Below are 22,920 nucleotides of genomic sequence, written 5' to 3' on the forward strand. Positions count from 1 at the left end.
AGCAAAGGATTTCGAGACTGAAAAACTAATTTAAACACAAATTTTGTGTATTCTCTTTCCTGTTTTAAAAATGCATTTTAAACAGGATTTGGTCCAGTGTTAACACACCAGAGCCTTGCTGGCACAATAATGATTAGATCAATACCTTCAGTTGAGATTGTGTAACTGGATGAAACTGCGTTTGTGCTGGTCACAGAAACAGAGTATGTTCCAGCATCTTCCTTATCTGGGTTCTTAAAGATCAGCTTAGATCTGTGATACAGGGAAGGAAAAAGACAAAGGCACCTTGCTGTAAATGAAGATGTTAAACACGATAGGTGAAATCTAAGATGTGGAACCGTGCTTGTGCAGGTCTGTGATCTTACTGGCTGCCTTCAGTTTTAATCACCACTCCTTTGGAGAAATCTGTAATTTCTTTATAGTCTTTTTTCCAGATAAACTGCGAGTTCTCGTTCATTTGGCAGGACTCAAAGGACAGAACAATGTCACCGGATTTCTCGTCCACCGTGCAGGAGACTTCATGGGAACCTTTAAACAATAGAAATGAAAACTTTTTTCATCAAGATGCTATTGGAATCTCATCAGATTCTGTGTCTGTGAGATTTTTAATTGCTCTAAGCTACGACTCAGCTATTCCTGCAAAATGTAGATTGCTACCTGTAGAGGAATATTTATACATCAGTTTACTGATGTATAAATATTGTGCCTCTTGCGATGTCATCGCTCCAAATACAAGGAAAGAAGAAGTCATAAACTTTTCTACTGTGTGCTTTTTACACATTTGACATGTTTCTAAATCCTAAAGTGAAAATCCACCGTACATTTCCAGCAGTATTTTTTACTGTCAGAGTACATTGGTAAAAAAATATTTTTAAAATACGCCCAAATATAAAGTCCACAGGATTTTTAAATTGAATCACAACCTTTTTCTCTTGGTTTGTTACCTTCCACTGCTTTAGCAATCACAGGGTCAGAGGGCATTGAAGCCATGCCCACACCTGCAGCGTTGACTGCACGAACTCTGAACACATAGCACGCACCAACCTCCAGACCTGTTACCTAGAAAATACAGGCAAAATAAAACCATAGTTCTGAAAGGAAGAACACAGCAACAAATTGACCTTGAAATTTCAAATCTATATTGGAATGCTAAAAATAAATAAACAGCTTGCAATACTTTATAAACAATTAAAAACCTGTTTTATGTAGAAAGTGAAGATGAAAACAACTAATTTAAAACTAAGTACAAATTTCTGATTATTTTTTTTTAGGAAATGTGTTCAATTTCAATTTGCTGTCAGAAAGGTATTTTAAATTAGGAGGGACAAAATGAACGTCTTCCTATGGTAGCAATGCACAAAAAGTTTCTTTCAGACTGGTTAATTAACTCCTGTATGTTTTAGTAATTAGTATCATACAGATGGTGGCTGTTGTGAGTTAGCAAAATAGTCTAGAAAACATGGGATGACATTTTAAACATGATTAACATAATTTATTTTGATTTATCAATCTGTGGGATAGTGTTGCACTTTATTTCAGTTCAACACTATCCTCCTGGGATATTTTCTCCTCAAATAAGCTAGATGTAAGCCATTAGACTGTGGCTGACATCTAATTTCGGAATATTTATTTATTTTGGTCAATTTTAACCTTTCCATACATAAGTCAAACACACACACATCATGCTAGAAATACAAATAAAAAATTAGTAAAAATGAAAACAACAAAATAATAAGCTGCTATGTTTAAATTAGTATTATGTAACCTTGTTAATCTTTCACTGACATGATGGCAGGGAAGCAATCAAGGAAGTTAAATGGTTTGGAAATAATTCTAAAAAATATTCTTTATTTAATATTTGGCATTTATATTTACAAAATTAAATAAGCTTAACATTTACTGTATCTACTTCCATTTAAGCTTTTCTATTCATTAATTATTTAACCTGATCATGCAAACTGATTCTACTACATTTTCCAACTGTATTTTACATATTTAATATTAAATTATGGCCATTTAAATAAATCATAGTATCTATTTATGGAATTCCCTCAATCTCATAACAGTTAAATCACTCACTTGTGTTTAAATTTTAGCAAATATCTTCCCACATTAGAATCACGCACCACACTTAGGTCTGGTAGTCACACTACATCCACTAGATGTCAGTATTATACAGTTTTTAGCTACTGAACTGCTATGAAGAGACTTAGCTCTGTTAGGTTGTAATATTAATTGAAATCTATGCAGCCTAAAACACATTAAAAAGAACCTGCATTTAAAGATTCTCTTACCTTATGGAAGAGGTGACTGACGGCTTTTTCATTGGCTGTTTTCCACTCACAGGTTCCTTTCTTTGCATACTCAACATGATAGCCTGTGATTGGTCCAGAACCAGAATAGATAGGCTTTTGCCACTCAACCACCAATGAATTATCTCTCACTTCACAAAATGTCAGGTCGTAAGCAGGGCCTAAACACACATATTAACAAGGAGAAGAACAATTTACAATACAGCCTTAGCTAAGCTAAACTAAACTATGAAGACATTTATTTGTTTTTTCAGAGCTTCTTCAAGACCATGTCGGATAGAAGGTGAGATTTACTGACCAGGCTCTGGCATAGTCCAGGCCACACACTTGAAGTCATCTGAATGTTTGGAAGCTGGTCCAAGTCCAGCCAGGTTGGCTGCATAGACATGGAACTGATAGACTGCTCCCTCTGTCAAGCCCTCCACCTGCCAGTAAAATATTTTAGTAGTTAACATTCAAGTGACACAACAAACATCTCTTTTCTACAAAAATCTGACTTTCTCATACATTTTATTAAAACAGTTTGCATTGTGTTATTCTTAAGCAGGGAAAAACATCACAGTAAAATAATTTTATATTCCCATTTCAAAACAAAAACTCAGTAATGTACAAGAGATTTTAACTTAAGCTTGGACACTGTTGGTGCTGAACTGGAAAGTTGGCAAATGTCCATTTTTTTTCTTTTTTGAAGGAAGCCACAAAACAGTGATATTGAGTTAAGTTTGCAGATTGGGCATCGTTTAGTATCTAATAAGCATCGAGAGATTTTTCGGTACCTTATAAAGTCTCTCTGAGACTGGTGGAATATGAACCTCCCTCCACATGCTGGTTCCACTGCGTCTTTTATCCACATAATACTCCTTGATATCAGCACCTCCAGAGTGGAGAGGCTTCTTCCAGTTCAGAACCATTGAACGGCCATCACAGTTAAGCAGTGCAACGTCATACGGGGCGGAGGGGTTTGCTAAAAAACAATTGCAAAGATTGGTCATAATTTTACCTTGTTCGTCTTTCATGCATAATTATTGAGGAAATCTTTATATTTTTATCAGCGTTAAGAGACTATGAATATAACTCTACTGACTAAGTGCAGCTCTGACAGTCAGAGGTGCAGATTCCTGGGATTCATCACTGAGACCCAACTCATTGATCGCCTGGACACGGAACACATAAGTTTCTCCAGTTTTCAGGCCACTAACCACAAATCTGGAAAAAAAAAAAAAGAAAAGTAAAGAAAAAATAATAATAAAACACTTTTATGATATTGGTATCATTTCCAAAAAAAACATGAATCTATTTACTTTTTAACACCTTTACACTTTTAGCACCTGTTCCAGATATAAATGTGCAAGCAGCGGAGCACAGCCACAACAGGCTGCCACTTCACACAAGGCCTTCATAGACTCACAACTGTGGTACATTTATAATCACTTGTAACTGCAACACAGCAGTTAGTTTGAAACATACTTGGTGTTCCTATGAGGTTTGTGATTGGCTGAAGTCCAGTCTTTGGACCCCTTCACACACTGGTCAATATAATAGCCAATCAGATTGTTGGGTTCCTTTGGAGGAGCCCATTGGATGAGCACAGAGGTATCTGTTTCCCTTGTAGCAATCACCTGACCAGGAGCCGATGGGACACCTTATAAACAACAACAAAACAAAGTAAAAGCCAGAATAAATCATAAAAACTAAATAAATAGTATGTATTAGTGAATGGAAAAGGCTGAGAAAAACCTTTAAGCTGCAGAGTCTCAATGAGACTTGTTGGTTTAGATGGCTCGCTGGTTCCATACATGTTGGCAGACAATACTCTGAACTTATATTCTTTTCCCTCTGCCAGGTCAAAGACAGCATAACGTGGAGATCGAATAGGAACCTTAGTACTAACACGCTGCCAGGCTTCAGTGTTGGCCATGGCCTGTGAAGACCCAAAACGTAAAAGTTTCCAGAAAATGAAATAGGAGTTTATCACCAAAAGCAACCAAAAGAAATGTAGACTTTTTTTCCTTTATAATTATTGCAACCTGTCCTCTTTGTTGTTTCTACATTATATAATTCTTCCACTTTTTAGAACTAATTATTCTCGACACAATAAATTCAGCCAGATTCGCTGAACTGTTTGTCTAACCTGATAAGTCAGTACATGTGGAAAAAACTCTTTTTCAACTGAGTTGTACCAAAGTAACTGCTCACAGTTACTTTGTGTTACCTTTTCAATGTAGTACCACATGGGGGCCTTGCCAAAATATGTGGGGGCTTTCCAGCTCAAAACTACATATGTCCTGTCCGTTTCAGAAACATAAACTCCAGATGGAGCACCTGGGGGCTGTCCCTCAGCTTCAAAAAATACAAACAAATAAGTGTGTAAATACTAGGCCAAATGTATAAAAAGTAAAGGATATGCACAATTTGAATGAACTTTCACCTTCCTCTTCATCATGGTAAGACACAATTTCCAATTTTCCTCCAAGCTTCTTGGCTGAAAGGCATATAGAGATACATATCAGTTTGAGACTAACAAATGTTTCCTCATGGACTTTCAAAAATAATCTGAGTAAATCTGGCAAATTAGTAACATGGCTTTCAAGCGGTTAAAGAAAAAATTATATATTTTTTAAAGCGGCTTGTCACAGAAATACAAATCAAGTAGTAATTTCAATGAGGTGAGGATCTAGATTTATATTTATATTGCAAAAGACTTAGTGACTAAACTTAGTACAGATGAAGCTCAGTAAACAAATTTTTCATCTAGTCTTATAAAAAATACCTAAAAACAAGCATAAATCACATTTTTGGCGTCTTAAAAGCAACGCAGTGACTGGGTGACATTTTCTCTGCAGACACACCCACCATGAAGCCTTTCAAACTCAGTGGGGTCCAGAGCAGCGATGGGATCAGACATGCGGGAGGGTTTACTGATTCCACGGGAGTTGACAGCTCGAACTCTGAAGTAGTAAGAGTGTGCCTCAAACAGCCCAGACACCGGGTATTTACAGATCTTGATGGGGTGATCGTTGCACTGGGTCCAGTTTTCTGTGCCAACCTCACATCTGAGATTTTGAAAAAGAAATAAAAGGGGGGGAGATTGAAACTGCTTGAGTAATTCAGCCTTTAGTGGTTGCCCATTTTTAGACTTCTACTTACTTCATTGTGAAGATGCAAGGTCAAGATCAAAAGGAATGATTTAAAAGGTGTAAAACAACCCCACAAACATGGCATCAATCAAACAAATTTGACCACCGTAATCAGTTTGTCGTTCAGCAGTTACATGCTTAAACCATGCAAACCAAAACTCCTACTTGTCCACAAAGTATCCAATGATTGGACCCTCTGTAGTGGTATTTGGAGGCTTCCAAGAAACAATGACATAATCTCTGTTGGCATCATGGATTTTGATGTCCATTGGAGCGCCAGGTGCACTGGGAACAGGGGGAGGACCATCTAAACGGGCAAGAACAGCAAGAGGGTCTTTGTTAAGATAAGAGGAATTAAAATGTCATAAATATATGTTATTTACTTTTTGAAAAAATCCCTTAAGTTGAACAGGACTACATATTGTATATGTGGCATTTGTATTTTTACTACTGGTCAGTAGAAATGTAATAAAACATCCTTTGAATTACTGATTATGTATTTAAAATATCTTGATAATTTATTTAATGATCAACCATCCTACCAGCAACAGAGACAAAAGCGCTATGCTCTGCGATGCCTCCCTTAGTGACCATCCGAAGCGTGTAAAGGCCTTCATCATCTTTAAAGAGGTTTGGGAGAGTCAGGGTGGTGTATCCTCTTCCTGTTTCAATCTTTACCCATTTGGAGTCAAACAGACGAGTGTCTAAAAGGAGGAGCCATTCACAAGTTAATCCATGATCCTCATAACCATCTGTCCAATGTACTCAATTTTAATGAAAGGATTTTTATGTAAAAATGTAATCTGTTATTACTGTAACAATCTACAGTATATACACATATTATTATTCAAGTTTTAATTAACTGCAGATAATTACATTTACTCTAAATAATGTGCAAAAAATATCTTTGTGAAATTGTCTGATTTTCCAATACTGTACATGACGCTGCACGGAGACTGGCTTATATCAGGACATATTAATACCAAATATAGTACACAATTTCTCATAAAACACCGCATTGTGAGAATTACCATCTCTATACCACTGTGCCTCAGGCTGTAGGTTGGCCAGGTTAGGGTTCAGGCTCATGCGGGCAGAGAGAGTGGCTGATTGTCCCTCAGTCGCAAACACTGGGCCAAACTTCTCCTCAAAAGTTATGTTGATTTTAGTGTAATTGATTTTAGGAAGCATAGCAGCTGGGAGAAAGTGAAAACAGGATAATGAATATAATGAGACAAAGAAAGAGAAGAGGTTTAGAGTGAAAGTTTTTCTCTATATGTAGCATTATTGTTGTAAAACATCATAAAGGTTTGGTTTATGGTGAAAGCAATTAGACAAAACCTAAGCTTAAAATACCTACCAGTAAAAGGTAACCATGCATATGGACTGGATTCATCCTCGTCCTTATATCCTGCAAAAAATACAAATAAAAACTATTATGAGTAACATCTCTGGAATTTTAGATGGAAGACTAAAATACTGAACAAAAATACTGATCAAGCAGGTTAAATTCACCACCATACATACATTTAAATTCCTCAGCAGAAATATGCACAGAAAATATTCAATATTAATACAGGAGTATTAACTTCAGAAAGAGTGGCCAGATGGGGTCCAGTGAAAACAAGGAACCTCAACAACATTTTATGCTTTATTATGTTTATACATCCTTATATCTAGTGTGATGGTGGGGATCACTGGTGACTGCCATCTAAAAGGGGTGAACTGTGCAAAAAAATTTGAGTGGCATAAATAAATAAATAAAGCTTTTCTTGTTTTAATTGGCATTCAAAAACATATGTCTTGCATATAAAACTGTTTGGCAAGGGCAGGTTGGCCAATTTCCTCCTGCAACCACTAATACATCCCCTGAATTAACTCCCACTGTGGTGGCACCACTACACAATTACTGGAATGGTGATCTTTAAAAAGAATGGTAATGCCAGAATGTGGCTCCATATTGTCCAGGTCAAAATCCTTTGACCCTGAAGAACTTACGCTTGACAATGACTGATGCCTGGCTAGAAGCCTGTCCATGGATGTTACCAGCTACAGCAGTGAACTGTGATGTATCTTCAGTTGTACATCTATAAAACACAGTGAAAGCAATCAGTTGGTAAATCAAAATACTCCTTAAGATCTTAATAATAAACTTCTGGGGGTTAGGCAGCTTATTCTTTCACAATGAACTGTGCAAATATAAAGCATTGACACTGAATGTACCTCAAAGGTTTATGAGATCGAGAATGGAAATCATCCAGTAATAATTTTTTGTGTTAAAAGCTATTCCAAAATAGCAATTGATGCATTAATGTGTAATTTTATCTAATACAGAATACGTTCCACAGGAGCTATCACGTCACTGTATGAAACCCATGTATGACTATCAGCCCTCCATTTTTATTGCCAGGTACTCTGCTTCTCCTTTCAAACTGATGTGCATAATTTATGAGTTAGGATATTTTAAAACTCGTACACTCTTGCAAGTCTTTAATAACAACTGACTTTTTTCATCATTTTCTGTGTTACCAAAAAATCTTTCTGCCAGTCTAATTGGATCCCACCATCATCAGGGGGTGATGGGAACCATTCAGAGAGCAATGACCTAAAGAATCCTGTGGTGTCATATAGCACTGAGGTCAGCAGTTGAACAGCTGAGCTTCCAGGCTGGAGCGAGGTACGCTCCACTCCGTCTGCAGCCACACTGCAGCCACACACTCAGCTGTTTCCGACCTCTAATCTCAAATTGTGTGAGGCTCGTAAACGAGTTAAGAGCAGGGATTTTAGTAATCATTTATGATGCCAGTCAGCAAGCTCAAGGCCATGTAGTCTGAGAAATACCTCATTTCTAGAAACACGTCACAGAGGTTGGATACATATACAGCTGCAGAAAAACCCCAGAAGAGAACTGTGCCAAGAAAAATGCCAGAAGACCCTGTAAAGGGGGATCATATTAGGTTTCAAATGTCTCTTATTTACCAGGTAGCGTGTGAAAAGGTAATTGCTCCCTAAACTTAATAACTGGTTATGCAATCTTTAGCAGCAACAACTGCCTTCAGATGTTTGCATGATCTGGCAAGTGTTTTGTACAACTGTGGATTAATTTTGGCTTCTCCCCTGAGGAGATTTGTTTTAATTCAGATGCACTGGGGGGCTGGTGTTAGGATAAATGGCTTATTTAAGACCATGCCACAGCATCTCAGTTGGGTTTAGACCCAAACTTTGAACGAGCCACTCCAAAACCTTATATTTTCAGAATGATTTAGAAACAGACTTGTTTTGATTTAAATAACTGTTCTGTTGCAGAACCCAAATGTCTTTGAGTTTTATGCCAGCCACGGATGACCAGACATCTTCTTTCAGGATTTTCTGGTAGAGAGCAGAATTCATGGTTCCATCAGCAACCACAAGCAATTCTAGACCATTACACTACCACCACTATGTTTGACTGTCAGTATGTTGTTTTTCTTGAATACTTATTTATTCACTAGATGTTAGATGACTCAAACCTTTTCCAAAACTTTTATCTTGTCAGTCTGCAAATTATTTTCCAAAAAGTCAAGATGTGTTTTGGCAATGTTAGATGGTCATTAGTATTATTTTTGGTCAGCATGGACTTTGGCCTATAGATGAATGCTGTCCAGTTCTTCTTTTTGCTGGATCATGAAAACTGAATAGAATTGAGGCAAGTGAGACATGCAATGCTTTAAACACTGTCCTGGATCATTTTGTGACCTTTTTTGTTCTGCTGGTTGAATCTGTAATGGGCTCTTGGAGTAATCTTGGTAAGTCGGCTTGCCGGGGAAAGTTCACTGGTCAGTGTTTTCTTCACTTTGGATAATGGCTCTTACTGTCATTTGCTAAAATACAAATCCTTAATTGTTGTGTCACTCTTTCCATTCTTATAGGCGTCAATATAATTTTTTTTCTCATCTGCTCTTGGATTTATTTACATGGGCATAAGCTTTTTGGCATGTTTATTGTCTACGTCATGCTGCCAAACATGTTCTATTAAAAGTAATTTCTTGAATATATTTGTGTGGCAGAGATGAGGTATGGATGTAGCTTGTTAAATTAAACTCGTCGCTCAGAAAATAAAATGTGGTTAATCCTAGTTCAATAATGATTTATCAAGTGGGGTGATTACATTCTCACATACAGTAGTGGTAGATTTCAAGGCTCCAGGAAATTAGGTTCAGAAGGAAAATGGTTGGAAACTCGGGTGAAATGGGCTTATGCAGTCATCTAAGACATAAGGTAATAATAAAAATCATCAGGACAGCCTTGGAAAATAAAATTTCAGGAGAGAAAAAACTGATGACCAAATAGACAGACAACTATTCTGTTGAACTTACTATACCTTGGGATCAACAGAGAGTGGCTTCCACCTCTGGCTTCAACCAGATATTTTCCAGAGGACAAGTCCAGGATCACACCATCTTTATACCTTAAGTGGAGAAAAAAATATTTAGCTACAGTGAGGCCTGTGCATGTTTATTGATTAATACCTTGAAGTATGTTTGCTATGTTTTTCAAATGGATTTGTAAAGGATTACAGTGATATTACATTAACTAAAACAAACATTAATTTATTACCATTTCACAACTGGCATGGGGAAGCCTTCAACAGTGCAGAAGAGTTTGATCGGAGTGTTTTCAAACACAGTATGGGATCTGAGTCTGACGAGGAACTGTGGTCCCCTGATCATAGGTTCTTCGCGCACATATTTTTCTCCCAACTTTGTTTTTACCTAAGCAGAAAACATCCTTATAAATTCACAGGTGAGGAATACACACCCCCTTGTCCTGCTCTCATTGTATCTGTGTCCTCACTATGATGCAATGACACTTATAAAGTTACAGCGTGTTGATAAGAGGTTAAGCAGTTTATCAGCTAGTTCAATGTCTGTGTTTAAGGGGAAATGAAATTGATTCAGTAAATCTTACCACTTCCTGAATGCGAGCTTGTTTTTTGTACTCATATCTTTCTTCAGAGGCCTTGGAGCTGAACATAAACAATATGTAAGTTTTACTAACATACATTTAAAATCACATTGATTTTGTCACAATACTATTTTTAAAATCAATTGATTCTTTTCAGGACACTGGACATTGTGGACATTCACAACAGGTCAAAACCAAAACCTATTAAAAGCTTCAAAAGGGTCTGCATAGTGCAGAGTAACCCTTTATTCTTCTACTTCTTTTAAATATACAGAGTACTTCTATTTTAAAAAAAAAAAAAAAAAACTAAACTAAGAAGCATTGATTTTTCAGCTTTGGGTAAATGATTCTGAAGTTTACAAACCTTTGCTCTAATACAGTCATGTCTGAAACATAAACTATTTACCTCTGGCCAAACTTCTCAGAAGACTTGATTCAGCAAATTAGTGACTGATTTAATGCCTGAATAATCTTTCTAACTGAGTTTTTCTCTCAGTGTTGTTTTAACAATGCTGTGTGTTTTGTGGTTGATGGACAGTTAATTCTGTGTTTATGTGAATAGGGTGTAAAACTCTGATGTCATAATGTATTTTCATTGAAAAATAATGTGTTATTAAATAAAATGTTTTTTTCTGTCTTTCTTTTTTTCTATGGAGCCAATTTTTGCCTTATTTGACCTTTGTTCTACAGCATAGGTCGATATACGCATAAAAAGGAATGGAGTTACATCAAAAAATACTTTATTAATGACAGTGGTTACTTAGAAATTTCAGAACTATACTTTCAACAGAAAAAGTTGTTGAAACTCAAATCAACTTGCCAGTTGTCAATCTGAAGTTCATGTTATTATATTTAGCAAGATAACATCAAATATAACTGAATCAGTATGTTATGTTAAAGTAAAGTCAAAAAGATGCTGCTTTAGTTATAGTAATATTCAGATTAAAAAGCAGGATAGATATATTAAGCACATGATTGTTAGCATGTGTCAGCTGTACCTGCTGTATTCTTTGACCACATATTGGCTCTCTTTGTGGTGGTATTGGTGGTCATATATTCGTTTCAGACGTGCTGACATGATGGCACTGTAGTCACTGACCTGTTAGGTGAGTAATGAAATGTAGAGAGAGATCAAAACAAAGTACAACAGATGGGGTTCAGCATAATGAGACCATAAACAATATGTAAGTTTTACTAACATACATTTAAAAATGAGACTAGGAACTTTCAAAGATAATTGATGAGGTTGTATAATATCAGACAATAAAAAGTGTTATTAGATGGAGTACAACTTCAAGAAAAACAAATAGGGAGAGCATGCTTAGAATTTTTTTTTATTTGTCATACTTTTTTCAAAGGAAATTTCCCCAAATTCAACTGACTAACTGCTTTTTCAGCATTTTTCAATGGCAATTCATGTCAAGCCTTCAAACCATCCAGATAAATCACTTTTTAAATCTGTTGAAGCGACTATACTCATCCACTCAAAGAGCAGTGGTTGAACGCTGCACTTTATTGTTATTGGAAATCAGAACTTTCAAACAAGAAAACAAACTGGGAATCAAAATGGTCCCTCAAGAAATGTGTAAGTTTATGACAAGCCTGACAGCAAAATCCAGTATGATCGCTTAACAGTAAGAACAAGGTTCTTACTAATCTTTGAAAAAATAAATGACTAAGTTCCAAGGGTTTTATGACTCAAAAATAGTTAAGTTGGTTGTTGCTTTCTCTAAAGTTGTTTACCTGAATTTGATAGAAATAACCCCAAATTGTGAAGATTGAAACCTGTCGGGGACTAAAATTATGATTTTCCACCTGTACAATAATTGCATCTATGTTTTTTACTGTATGACTATGTTTCACTATTTTTTTTTACCCATGTAACTAAAACTTCAAAGGAATTATCAATTGTGAGGAGGCATTTTGCTTTCTTACAGAAAGGAAAAAAAATCAAGCCAGCAACAGCTGAATACCAAACAGTTCACAGTAATGGCTCTGTGTCGGTAAAGCTTATCATTTATACACATACCAAATGATTTATTATCCTTCTACAAATAGAAAAGCCTTTGAAGAATTTGAGCACATGGACTTTGAAACAATCCAGCACATCTCAACACACACACTCAGAAACACTGTCAGCTTCTTGGTTACTGTTAGAAGTGACACTAGGATTTAGACACAGGCAATAAAAGACACGTGTAAAGAGATACCATAAACAAAAGGCATGACCTTGAACCACTGTTAGACAACAGGATGCACCAAATTTTGTCTAATCACATTTTAAGTCTTCCAATGATACTAAATTTACTCTTCTGTTCGGAATCCTAATAATTATTTAACAAAGCTGAAAGTTGGAAAGAGATTAATATTGTTATACGTTATAAATCATGCATGTGATGTGAAAAATAATGTTTCTATTGACCAGTAAAATAAGTCAACACTAGCCTTCCAAACAAATTGTTCTTGTTTTTCGATTTGATAGAGAACATATATTTTAGTACAACCATCAAAACAGAAGCATCAGTTCACTTCATGTTTGGTTCACATCCCCTTACTGACCACAGTGACCAGAGAGAAGTTCAGCGTAAATTTCCCTGTTCCTTAACTTCAGGCTGATGGGGAATGAAACGTGTTGCACCATAACCCTGTTCCCATACCTTTGGGATGCACTCGGCAGCTTCAGTGTCATCTCTCATATCAATAAACCCAAATTCAGCGTACTGCTAATGCCTCAAATCTGCCAGTGAAGCATACAATGTTACCATATCATTCCCAAGCTGTTTGTCTGTAACTTTAAACACAGGTTGATATCAACTGCAAAAGCAAAAAAGTTTCTGTTAAAATGGATTTATACACATGCTTAACTTTTTGCTCTTTGAATTCCAGACAAAAAGGTCAGAACCAAGACTGGTAAAAATATTTGGTGACAGTGGGAGACTCAGCAAATGCCCAAAATAAATTTATTCACAGCAGTACATTTAGACCATCCTTTCCAGCAGCAATTTGAAGCAGCATCACTAAAATCCGGGTAAACATGACTAATTCCTTGTGTGCAAATAAAAGCTGTTTGCATTACATAGCAGGTTTCAGGCAAGCAACAATTTTTGTGTCTGAAGGTAATGGAAGCATGAAATTAAGTTTTCTTTACAAGATACTCTCTTATTCAAGAAATTCTGCACCTCTGTAAATCCAGCTTGTACTGTAACAGCCAAAAAAAAAATCCATCTGTAACTGTAAACCTCCAGTACTCTCAGTCATAACCATACAAAGCAACATGATGCAATTCCACTGCAAAATCTAATGAACTAACTAATCTGGGTACCAACAATAAATGCACAAACCTTCTGTACATCTCAGATGACCAAACATACAGTCTGTCCAATAAATTAAAGACAGAGTGTCTAAATTAGCCCTCCGTTGCTCATTTATTCCACTTATAAAACCCACATTATTTCATTCATCACTTTGAAGTATCATTAGCAGCAGTAAAGGATCATGAAACATCTTTTGGCTGTGCTCTCTTTAGTCCCACCTCACTGATCCAACCTGCTGCTAATGGGTTTGAAATGAAGATGGGTTATAAAGCTAACAATACAGAAGAGGTAAGAGCTGAAGCATAGTTTAAAAATGTTTTTCTTACCACTTAAGATTTTCTTTTCAGCGACTTCGGTTATCAGCGTGAATCCACAGGAAGTCAGCCTAAACCAAGTTCTGTACAAGGCCAAGAGAACCACCACCCGACTCCAGCTGCCCCTCACCAACCTCTCCCCGAGGCCTTATAAGGAGAGAGAACTGCCTATATATAACTACTATCCTTTGAGACATAGCTACTAAAATCAGTAAGCTATTTGATTAGAAGAAAATATTCATTTTTATTTCTGCAATAATGTTATTCAAGTTATAATGAGATTGAAGTTGGGCTACCAAGCATAACAGTTACATCAGATAAAACATAAAATTTCACCATTTTATGGGAAACAAATATAAAACATTTGCAAATTATTCAAATTTAAGTTGACATCTCTTTAATGTAGTGCTTTGAATCTAGTTGCACACTGCATCAAGCTCTTGCGCTTAGAATTTTCTCCATCTGCATTAAAGAACATCTTGAGAGGCTGTGTCGCATGCTGTACTTTGGTCACGGCCTATTTATAAAACTAGCTACAGTTACAACCTGACTATTCCTGACATCGAGAAGGAGCTGTTAAACAGATTGCACGTCTGAGACAAAATCATGTGAGGGGACAACATGGGATAACATTTGGCAGCTTTAGAAGGAGTGTGTGATGTCCGAATGATGTAGACAAATGGACGTGTGCCCAACAGGAAACCAATATAGCTGATAACAATCCAGAGTTTTACAATTATAGCAAAATATTGACTTTTCCAGTAAAAGAAATTACAGGAAACTTAAAATGCAGATGTCTTTTTTGATTTTATATGACAAATTTAAATGGTCTTACCCATGACATCTAATCTTTGTTATTTAAAATATAGGACAGCAAAAATGAAACACTTGTTAACTGTTGTGTTACACACTAAAGTTGGACTTACTTGAAAGACCTTTGCAAGATTATGTGCCCTCTACGATCACTATGAAATATCAAAAGCCATTTATTATTTTATTCTATTTTCACCCAAATAAATTTTCCCATTTAAAGAAAAATAAATAATTGTGTCATACAACGTAGTATATATATATATATATATATATATATATATATATATATATATATATATATATATATATATATATATATATATACAACACATATATATATATAATTTTATAGTTTGTAAACATGCTTTTTTGGGTTGATGTCTGTTAGACCTCTGATGGTCTACATTTGTTAATATCAAAATATAAGTTTAGAGCATATACTATACCTGAAATATCATATATATTTCTTTTTTACTTTATATTTTTTTAATAGATCTTTTTTTCTTTAGTGGGTAACATAGTTTGTTTTCAACTTCCAAGTTTTTGCAAACTTCACTTAATTAATTTGCTCAGTTGGTGTTTTTGGTGTTTTGCCATAGTGTGACAGTCACATCTGCCATAATACATACGTGCACATATTCACCCATATTTATTATGGTAAAATTGTTATTTAAATAAATATTCTGTAAATAACTGTGTTTTATTCATTGAGCGAATCTATCCAGACCTGGTTGAATACGTCGTTGGTAGGCGCTGTTCGGAGGAGCACACGGGACACGGCTTTTACTAACTAAACCAAGCAGCCCAAGCATCGGCTCTACGCAGAGACGTAATGACGCAAGATGTCGTTACGACACGATGCTTACGATTGGCTGATCCAACAAAGCCGGTAGTTCAGTGCTGTTCGACGTAAACAAAACTGTTGGTTGGCAAACCACTATGTAAAACTTGACCTAGTTTAGCCGAAATATCAAGAAGGAAGGGCTCATTCAACAGTTATACTGTTTGATGTTCCATGTTTGCAACAAGGTGAGTGATTTCAAGGTGAGCGCTTTAGATTTCAGCATTTTGTTCCGTACTATTGAGGTACTTTATTTTAGAATGATTAAGAGATCGTCGTGTTGTTTTTGAGTTAGTCTGGATTAAATATGCATTTAGTTGATATTTCTTTACAGCCCTTGTGCTCATTGCGTCAGTCTGGTCCAAACATTTTTACAAAGATCCCACAGACAGTTTCGTGAACAGTTACTGTTTATGCAGTTTTCCAGTGTTGAAAAGCATATAACGCATGCAGTGTATGAGGTTTAAATTTGACAATATTTTTATTTTGCGTTTAGTGTAAAATCAAAAAGTGCGTCTTCCTCATTGGTGTCCTTAGGCGGTGATGTCGTAAGGCAGTTTATGGGTGTTTCATTTCTTTGCTAACTAAACTGAAAAAAGGAGCCGCTAGTTCTCGTTAGGTTTCTGTGAGTTGACGGACAGGTTTGAGGCATTTACTACTTAGCTAAGCAGAGCTACAGCTACTGTTGGTATGTTGAGATTGAGAAACCCAATAGCTCTGACTTAATCCTTATAACCTGCAGTTGTCCAGTTCTGCTCTTTCATTTTAATTTGTGTGATGTCTATGTAGTGATTCTGCATTATTTTATGGGGAATACTTTTCAAAAACTTATGAAATAATGACAAACATGGACATTTCATTGTAATAGGATGGAGTTTCACATGACACACCTTTTGCCTCAGTTATTATATTTGTATTGAATTAGTGTTCCTGGCAAGAAACATTAGTGTTACAACACTGTCCTACTTGAATATTTGAGATTTAATGTATTTATCATTGAATGCCATGTAACTTAAGCTGTACTCTCACAATAACATAAATATTTTAGTCACACTGGTCCAGCTTCCTCACTACACATATTGTTGCCACCTTCATGATGGCAACAATACCACTTATCCTAATTTTACATGACTTTGTTTCAAATTAGTGATGCATCTCAATTGAATCACAATGTGCCTTTCTGTTCATGAAACCTTTGAAAGTCCTGTTTTTGGGCAGTTTGTACACTTAAATCTGTGGAACAAACAAATAAATTAGGCTGGTTTGTTATCATCTTTTATCCTCATCATGTCTCTCAGCACCTTCCACTTACCAACGCTGTTAGGCTGTCATACTGAAATGTAGTTTAGGGTTACCTTAAGAAAAGCATTTACCTTCCTGTTAGGGACAACCTCATACAAGCATTTGAAGATGTTGAAGCCATGCAGTCTCTGGGTATTATTAAATAATCTAAAAATATTTATGTGAGTAAACGTTTACATGGTTTTATCTTTACGAGATTTTAGGTTAGAAAATCTGAACACAAGATCATTAGGTAATCTTGTGTTAGGAATTAGGTAATTCTAACTTTTGCTTTATTTGTGTTCAATCTTTGTAAAAAACGGTTATACCAGAAAATGGGAACTGAGCTGAAATCCCACTTACGTAAACAAGATGGGTTAAGTTCCTGTTTATAACTGTATTCCAGCTATGCTCTGACCTTTCAGCTATGATTTGTGTTAAGGAAACAGTTTCTTCTAAGGAAATTGCCTAATGAGACTCAAAGTTATTTCTTAAGAGACTACATGGAGTATTTTTGAAAAGTTCATAACTTTTTGTGTTGGTGTGGTTTTAAAACAAACTCACATATTTTTTGAGTTTAATTTCCCATTTTGTTTTAGGTCAACCATGAGACTCCACTTCACTCTTCTGGTCTGCCTGGCAGCAGCTCTGTTCTCTGCTGTTGTTACTTCACCAATGTAAGAACAAACAGATAAGAAATTACTAATTGTGCTCATCTGTCACTATTTCTGTTACTTTCTGTTCACATTTGCAGTAACTGTTTCTCAATAAATGTGTGCTGTGATCATTTGAACTAAATAATATTGGAAAGAAGCTTAGAAATGTCTGCATTTCAGCAATTTATGGACCAAACTGATCCTGACACAGCAGTGGCCCAAAACCTTCTGTTCTGTGAGTTCCTGTCTGTCTTTATCTATTGATTTGTTTTATTAGCACTCATCATTTAAATATAGAATCACAGAGTATGTTCAGTAGTTTTTAAATTTATTGACTATGTGCAGCATTTGTTTTCTTATTCATCAACAAGAGGTGCTTCTTTATGACTTTAGGAAAAATGTGTGTCAAATGCAAGACTTCCTCTCACTAAAAAGACAAATAATATAAAATTAAAACATTTTAGTTTTGATTTTTGTGGTTATCTGCTGTACATTTCAACTATTTACAACAAATGTCATCTCAAGACACCTTATAAGACAAACATGATTCATATAGAATTTGACACCACTAAGTGATTTGGAGGAGAAGAAAAATATGTTTAGACAGACCAAAACTCCAGTGTGCGAGATATTAATGGAGTTATCAACAATACTTAATTTTAAATTTATCATAATTCTGTATTGCATGTTCAATATCTCCGACTACAGTAAAATAAATATTGCATTTATGTTGTTTGGATGCTGACCTTTGAATCTAGGATTCATCTCAGCCATTTTTTAGTTTGAAGAGAATTTCATCCACTGTCACTTAAAGAGGAGTATGATCAATAAACTAAAGTCATGTGTAGAATTAATGCTGTTTTCAAGCGAGTCTTGGGCATTGTCATGTTAAACAATGGTGCTCACTGATCCGTTTGGGGAAATCTAATCCAGGTGTTTTTTTTTAAACACCACGTGATAATAAATCACAAGACTACTTGTCAGCAGTGTGGTTTAACATCGTTCACATGCAAGTTACAGCATGATTTACACATCTCTTTTTTAGGCTTGTTGACAGCAGTTTTTTCTGCTTATTGTGCAGTTAGGTTTTATATTATGTTGTGAATGTGTCTACTGATAAAATCAGACACAATCCTAAGTAAATTTGATACGTCGGCAGTGGTGTACTTGGTGTGAATCTTGATCAGTTTCAGATTGTGCTTTGGCTCGGTGCTTTTGAGTTGAAGAGGAAGGGTGTTTAGTGCTGTTTAGCTGGGCTTTCCAGAGATTTATGTTGCTGCAGCGCATAGGATGACATTTGTTGATAAATATACATCACACAGGAATACGTGCAATCCAGTTTAATTTCTTATTCTTGATTCAGTGAAAGTCATTAGTCACATATACGGTATAATGATTTAGCTCTTACATTTTATTTAATGTAAAAAACATTAAATATTAATATTTGTTTATCACATTTCAGAGTGAGCCTTGCCAGCTCAACGTTAGTTACTGGACCCTACATGGACTGTGGTAAGAGTGTGGATTTTAATCTTAAATATCACCCTCATGTGTTTTTGACAAGTCCTTTTACCTTTAGGAGATGAGATGTAAACAATCATGCAGCCTGTGTTTTCCACTCTAACAAAGCTCCCTAGTTTGAAACAATATTTCATATAAGCAATAGGGATGTAAAGGCATATATTTTTGCATAGAACTGTCATAGATTTAGATACACAGATTCAAGTGTCATCAAAAGGAAACCCCTGACAAATAGCTCTTCATTTTGCTAAATTTGTATGTAATTTTTCTGTGTAATCTCTCTGTGTTTCAGGCCTGATAAAGGGGAATTCTGTAATTCTTCCTGGCATTTCAACTCTACTGAAATTGAGGTACAGCACTTCTCCAGTCCATCTTTATAACACTACAGATGTACAGAACTAGGATAACCCAGAAATAAAACATTTCCTTTGAATATTAAGACATTGGTTGTGTAGTACTGAAGCTATTTCGAAAAGGTGAATAAATTAATATTTTACTCCCTTTGCAACTCAAAATGAACCTTGTTTTAATGTATAAAGTAAATCTTTTTTGGTGTGTTTTTTTTCTCAGGATCTGATCCCAGACATGAAGAAGGTTTGGCCAGACCTGCTTAATCCTTCTTCTTTTCACTTCTGGTATGTCTCATACTTTAAGTCAGCATGTTTTTAGTGAAATAGTTGTTTTTTGGGGCTTAGTTTTGGTTATAACTTGTCAATAATATAACACATTTATTATTCTTATTACTATTATTATATTATTACTCCTAGAAGTCATTCAAAAGTAACAAAAGGGAACATTTCACTGCATTTGTTAACATGTAGATGGTTTCAGTTATTGATTTTAAATCCAATCCTAGGTTCTTCAGGTTGTGTTCATTTGATATTGCTTTTATATATAATATTATTGCTTTTACGTTAGTAAAACTGGGTTATTGGCAGTTTTGTTCCATATCGTCTCATTTATGGTAATACCAGTGAATTTTTTTGACACCGGTGGAAAACAAATTTATATATCAAATGATGACGTCATTTAACTGAGCCCGCCCTGTGCAGTGCGAGGCTTGCGCTATGTGCTACTGCTTCTTGTAGTGGTTTGATAACCGCCATTAAAAGAAAAAGGAAGCTGGTCAGCTGGTTCACATTCTGGACTGAACTTAATTTCACAGAATTGGCTGATATCTGCAAGAAGGGAGAAATATGCCGCAGTGATTTGGTCGCTGCAGCTCCCGTATCCGCCATTACCTTGTTCCGTGGAGCTCCTCTCCACACAAACAGAATGAACCGGTCACTGTCAGCCATGGCGATAAAACTGCCTGAAACACTGAAGTCTTCCCAGATGAATAACTCGAAGCTTAGCACAAGGCACAGGACCACCGATATACATGAAACAGAACATTTTCTGTCCGTGTTGTCTGCACCCGGTTGGTTGCAGGCGCGAGGATACCACCGCTGCTCGGGAACATAGAGAAGAAGCTAGCTAGCTTTAGCTAGTCAAGTCCGCTAAGTCTTGAACATTTAAATAAATCAGTGGAAGCGAGAATCGAATGTGCTTATCGTTCTGTGTCCCGAATCACAATTCTTATAGAAAAAAAAAGAATCTTCGCTCACTGTTGGTAAAGTAAACCAAACGGCGCTGCGGGAGGGGTAGTTACTAAAAACCAAAACACTGACAGGAAGAAATTAAATTTCAGTTCCTGATCATTAGGAAGTGAGCACAGGCTTTTACTTTTTTGCATGGATTTTTTACGAGACATATTTTGGTATCTAGCAGGGAGATTTTATCTATGTAACAAGATTATTAGTTTTGCACATGTTTGAATGCTTAAAAAGTGTGATGGGGAGACACGTTTTAAAATCTTATAAAAACCGTTTTGTTGAGCCACAGCAGTTTGTTTCATTTTTGTATTTACTGCAATCTGGAATTGTGAGTTAGATTTAGTTTTACTGGATAAAACCAAATTGATAAGAAAAGTGTTTTGTTCTTAAAATGTCCATTTTATTGTCAAAACTGAAGAAAAAGAAAATGTTGTCTGGTAAAATGTTATAGTATTAACTTTCAGTTGTTCTGCATGTTTTAGTTTTTGGTTTATTAGTTAAGTGTATTTCCTTCTGCAACAGGAAGTACGAGTGGTCCAAACATGGAACATGTGCAGCAGAAGCTGCTTCGCTGAATAGTCAACACAAGTATTTCAGCAAGGCACTGGAATTTTACCAGAAGGTGGATTTGAACAGGTAATGTTAGTTACACATTCTTTCACACACACCTGCATGGACATACCTGCCTCACACGCAGGCTTTGTCATTTTGAACATTTCTGTATCTAGACCTTTGTACTGTGGTGATTTATAGGAATTATGTTTACTCTCCATGTTTGTTGCCTGGTGTTTCCCTTATTTTATGGGGGGGGGGTTTGTGGTAAAACCCAACATTTAAGTGAAGATCTGTAATGTTTTATTGCAGCATGCTGCAGAAGGCTAACATTATCCCTTCTGACAAATACTACACTGTAAGTTTATCTATTGCACTGGATTTATGAACAGCAGTTTATGAAACTACATTCTGTCATAACAGTAATATTTTCTGTGACTTTTGCAGTTTTCAGATATTGAGCAAGCGATGGAAAATTTCTATGGCGTGAAACCTAAGATCCAATGTTTGCATCCATCAATGGTATAAACAGCTTTTTTTCTTTAAACAATTCAACATATTTGTATTTTCCTGTTTGTAAAGTTTATGGAACTTCTGTTAGACAATAATTATGTTTACTGTTTTTCTTTTTGTTTGTTCGTTGACAGAACTCTGAGTTCCAGACTTTGGGACAGATTGAGATCTGTTTTGATGCTGACTTCGCTCTGCAAGACTGTGAGAAACATTTTGCCACTAACACTCTTTCAAGAGGACAGTGGGACCAAAACAAATCATCTGGACTCAGCGTGTGTTCTCCTGACATACCAGTTTATTACCCTCCTACTTCTTAAATGCAAACATATTCAAAGTGGGGAACTAGGCCTGTCACGATAACAAATTTTGCTGAGCGAATTTTGCTAATTGTCTCAAAAATTATTGCGATAAACGATAATATTGTTTGAAGACCTTTGTACACTGATTTAATGAAAATTATGTAATAATGCATGCGATTTTCTTCCAAAGATAGATATACTTTATTTTCAAAAGAACACTTAACGCTGGAACTGCTAAACAAAATAAAGCAACCAAAAACAAAAATAAAATGGATTCTCACTCTCCATTAACAAAAAATGCACTTGAATAAAAACTAAACATCATAAAGCCAATGTGGAAATAAATACTGCATTCAACCAAAAGAGTTCAGATTATGAAGTCTGTATACTATGTTGCCCTTCAGTAATCAGTAGATTTAAATAGAGAAGATGGGCACATCTGGCTACCTGATGCAATAGTTCACACTACACGATTTTTTGCCCAGGTTTTCCCCTTAAGGTTCTAAGATTGTCGCTTGCGATTTTGTAACCGATCATCCTGTGGCGTGTGGTGTGTTACGGTAGATCATCGAGGCCGCTCCAATCCAAATCAGGGGTTTTCCCCGACTGGGAGCGAGAACGCAGCCTGTTGAATGTGACAGGTAGCCAATCAGAAAGCGCGGATTCTCCTCTGTGCTTTCTGAGGGGAACGGCGCAACCCGAAGTCCAGCAGACATTGGAGATGATATGTGGAAACAACATGAAATATGCAACTCTTATTGCATATTTCATGCAAAGAATATTTCATTCTTTGCATTAAATATTCAACATTTCATGCAAAGAATATAG

At 35.9% G+C, this 22,920-nt stretch overlaps 2 protein-coding genes across 3 annotated transcripts in view; one reads left to right on the forward strand and one right to left on the reverse strand.

The window, feature by feature from the left end:
* Window positions 1-14,158, reverse strand: part of myom2b (myomesin 2b) — a 28,553-nt gene extending 14,395 nt beyond the window's left edge. The window contains exons 1-22 of the mRNA XM_028015620.1: window positions 14,034-14,158; window positions 11,392-11,492; window positions 10,397-10,454; window positions 10,046-10,200; window positions 9,810-9,896; window positions 7,448-7,536; window positions 6,810-6,860; window positions 6,481-6,645; window positions 5,992-6,153; window positions 5,615-5,756; window positions 5,166-5,365; window positions 4,741-4,794; window positions 4,525-4,652; window positions 4,050-4,233; window positions 3,780-3,954; window positions 3,397-3,518; window positions 3,089-3,276; window positions 2,611-2,737; window positions 2,295-2,473; window positions 945-1,059; window positions 366-528; window positions 146-252 (exon numbers count right to left, since the gene is read on the reverse strand). Coding sequence (XP_027871421.1) covers window positions 146-252; window positions 366-528; window positions 945-1,059; window positions 2,295-2,473; window positions 2,611-2,737; window positions 3,089-3,276; window positions 3,397-3,518; window positions 3,780-3,954; window positions 4,050-4,233; window positions 4,525-4,652; window positions 4,741-4,794; window positions 5,166-5,365; window positions 5,615-5,756; window positions 5,992-6,153; window positions 6,481-6,645; window positions 6,810-6,860; window positions 7,448-7,536; window positions 9,810-9,896; window positions 10,046-10,200; window positions 10,397-10,454; window positions 11,392-11,471 — 2,731 coding nt within the window. The 5' untranslated portion in view covers window positions 11,472-11,492; window positions 14,034-14,158. The remainder of the gene's footprint in view (window positions 1-145; window positions 253-365; window positions 529-944; window positions 1,060-2,294; window positions 2,474-2,610; window positions 2,738-3,088; window positions 3,277-3,396; window positions 3,519-3,779; window positions 3,955-4,049; window positions 4,234-4,524; window positions 4,653-4,740; window positions 4,795-5,165; window positions 5,366-5,614; window positions 5,757-5,991; window positions 6,154-6,480; window positions 6,646-6,809; window positions 6,861-7,447; window positions 7,537-9,809; window positions 9,897-10,045; window positions 10,201-10,396; window positions 10,455-11,391; window positions 11,493-14,033) is intronic.
* Window positions 14,159-15,717: 1,559 nt separating this feature from the next.
* On the forward strand, window positions 15,718-22,219 carry rnaset2 (ribonuclease T2). 2 transcript variants are annotated; one of them, XM_028015215.1, is made up of 10 exons: window positions 15,718-15,863; window positions 17,556-17,633; window positions 17,793-17,847; window positions 19,075-19,124; window positions 19,426-19,483; window positions 19,704-19,768; window positions 21,251-21,364; window positions 21,593-21,638; window positions 21,728-21,802; window positions 21,928-22,219. In XM_028015215.1, exons 1-10 carry the CDS (start codon window positions 15,850-15,852, stop codon window positions 22,108-22,110), a joined length of 738 nt encoding a protein of 245 aa, XP_027871016.1. In that variant the 5' UTR covers window positions 15,718-15,849; the 3' UTR covers window positions 22,111-22,219. The 2 variants fall into 2 exon arrangements, with proteins under 2 accessions (XP_027871016.1, XP_027871017.1); XM_028015216.1 differs by having other exon boundaries at window positions 15,724-15,878.
* Window positions 22,220-22,920: the final 701 nt, after the last annotated feature.

Source organism: Xiphophorus couchianus, chromosome 4 (assembly GCF_001444195.1).
Source record: "Xiphophorus couchianus chromosome 4, X_couchianus-1.0, whole genome shotgun sequence".
NCBI lineage: Eukaryota > Metazoa > Chordata > Actinopteri > Cyprinodontiformes > Poeciliidae > Xiphophorus > Xiphophorus couchianus.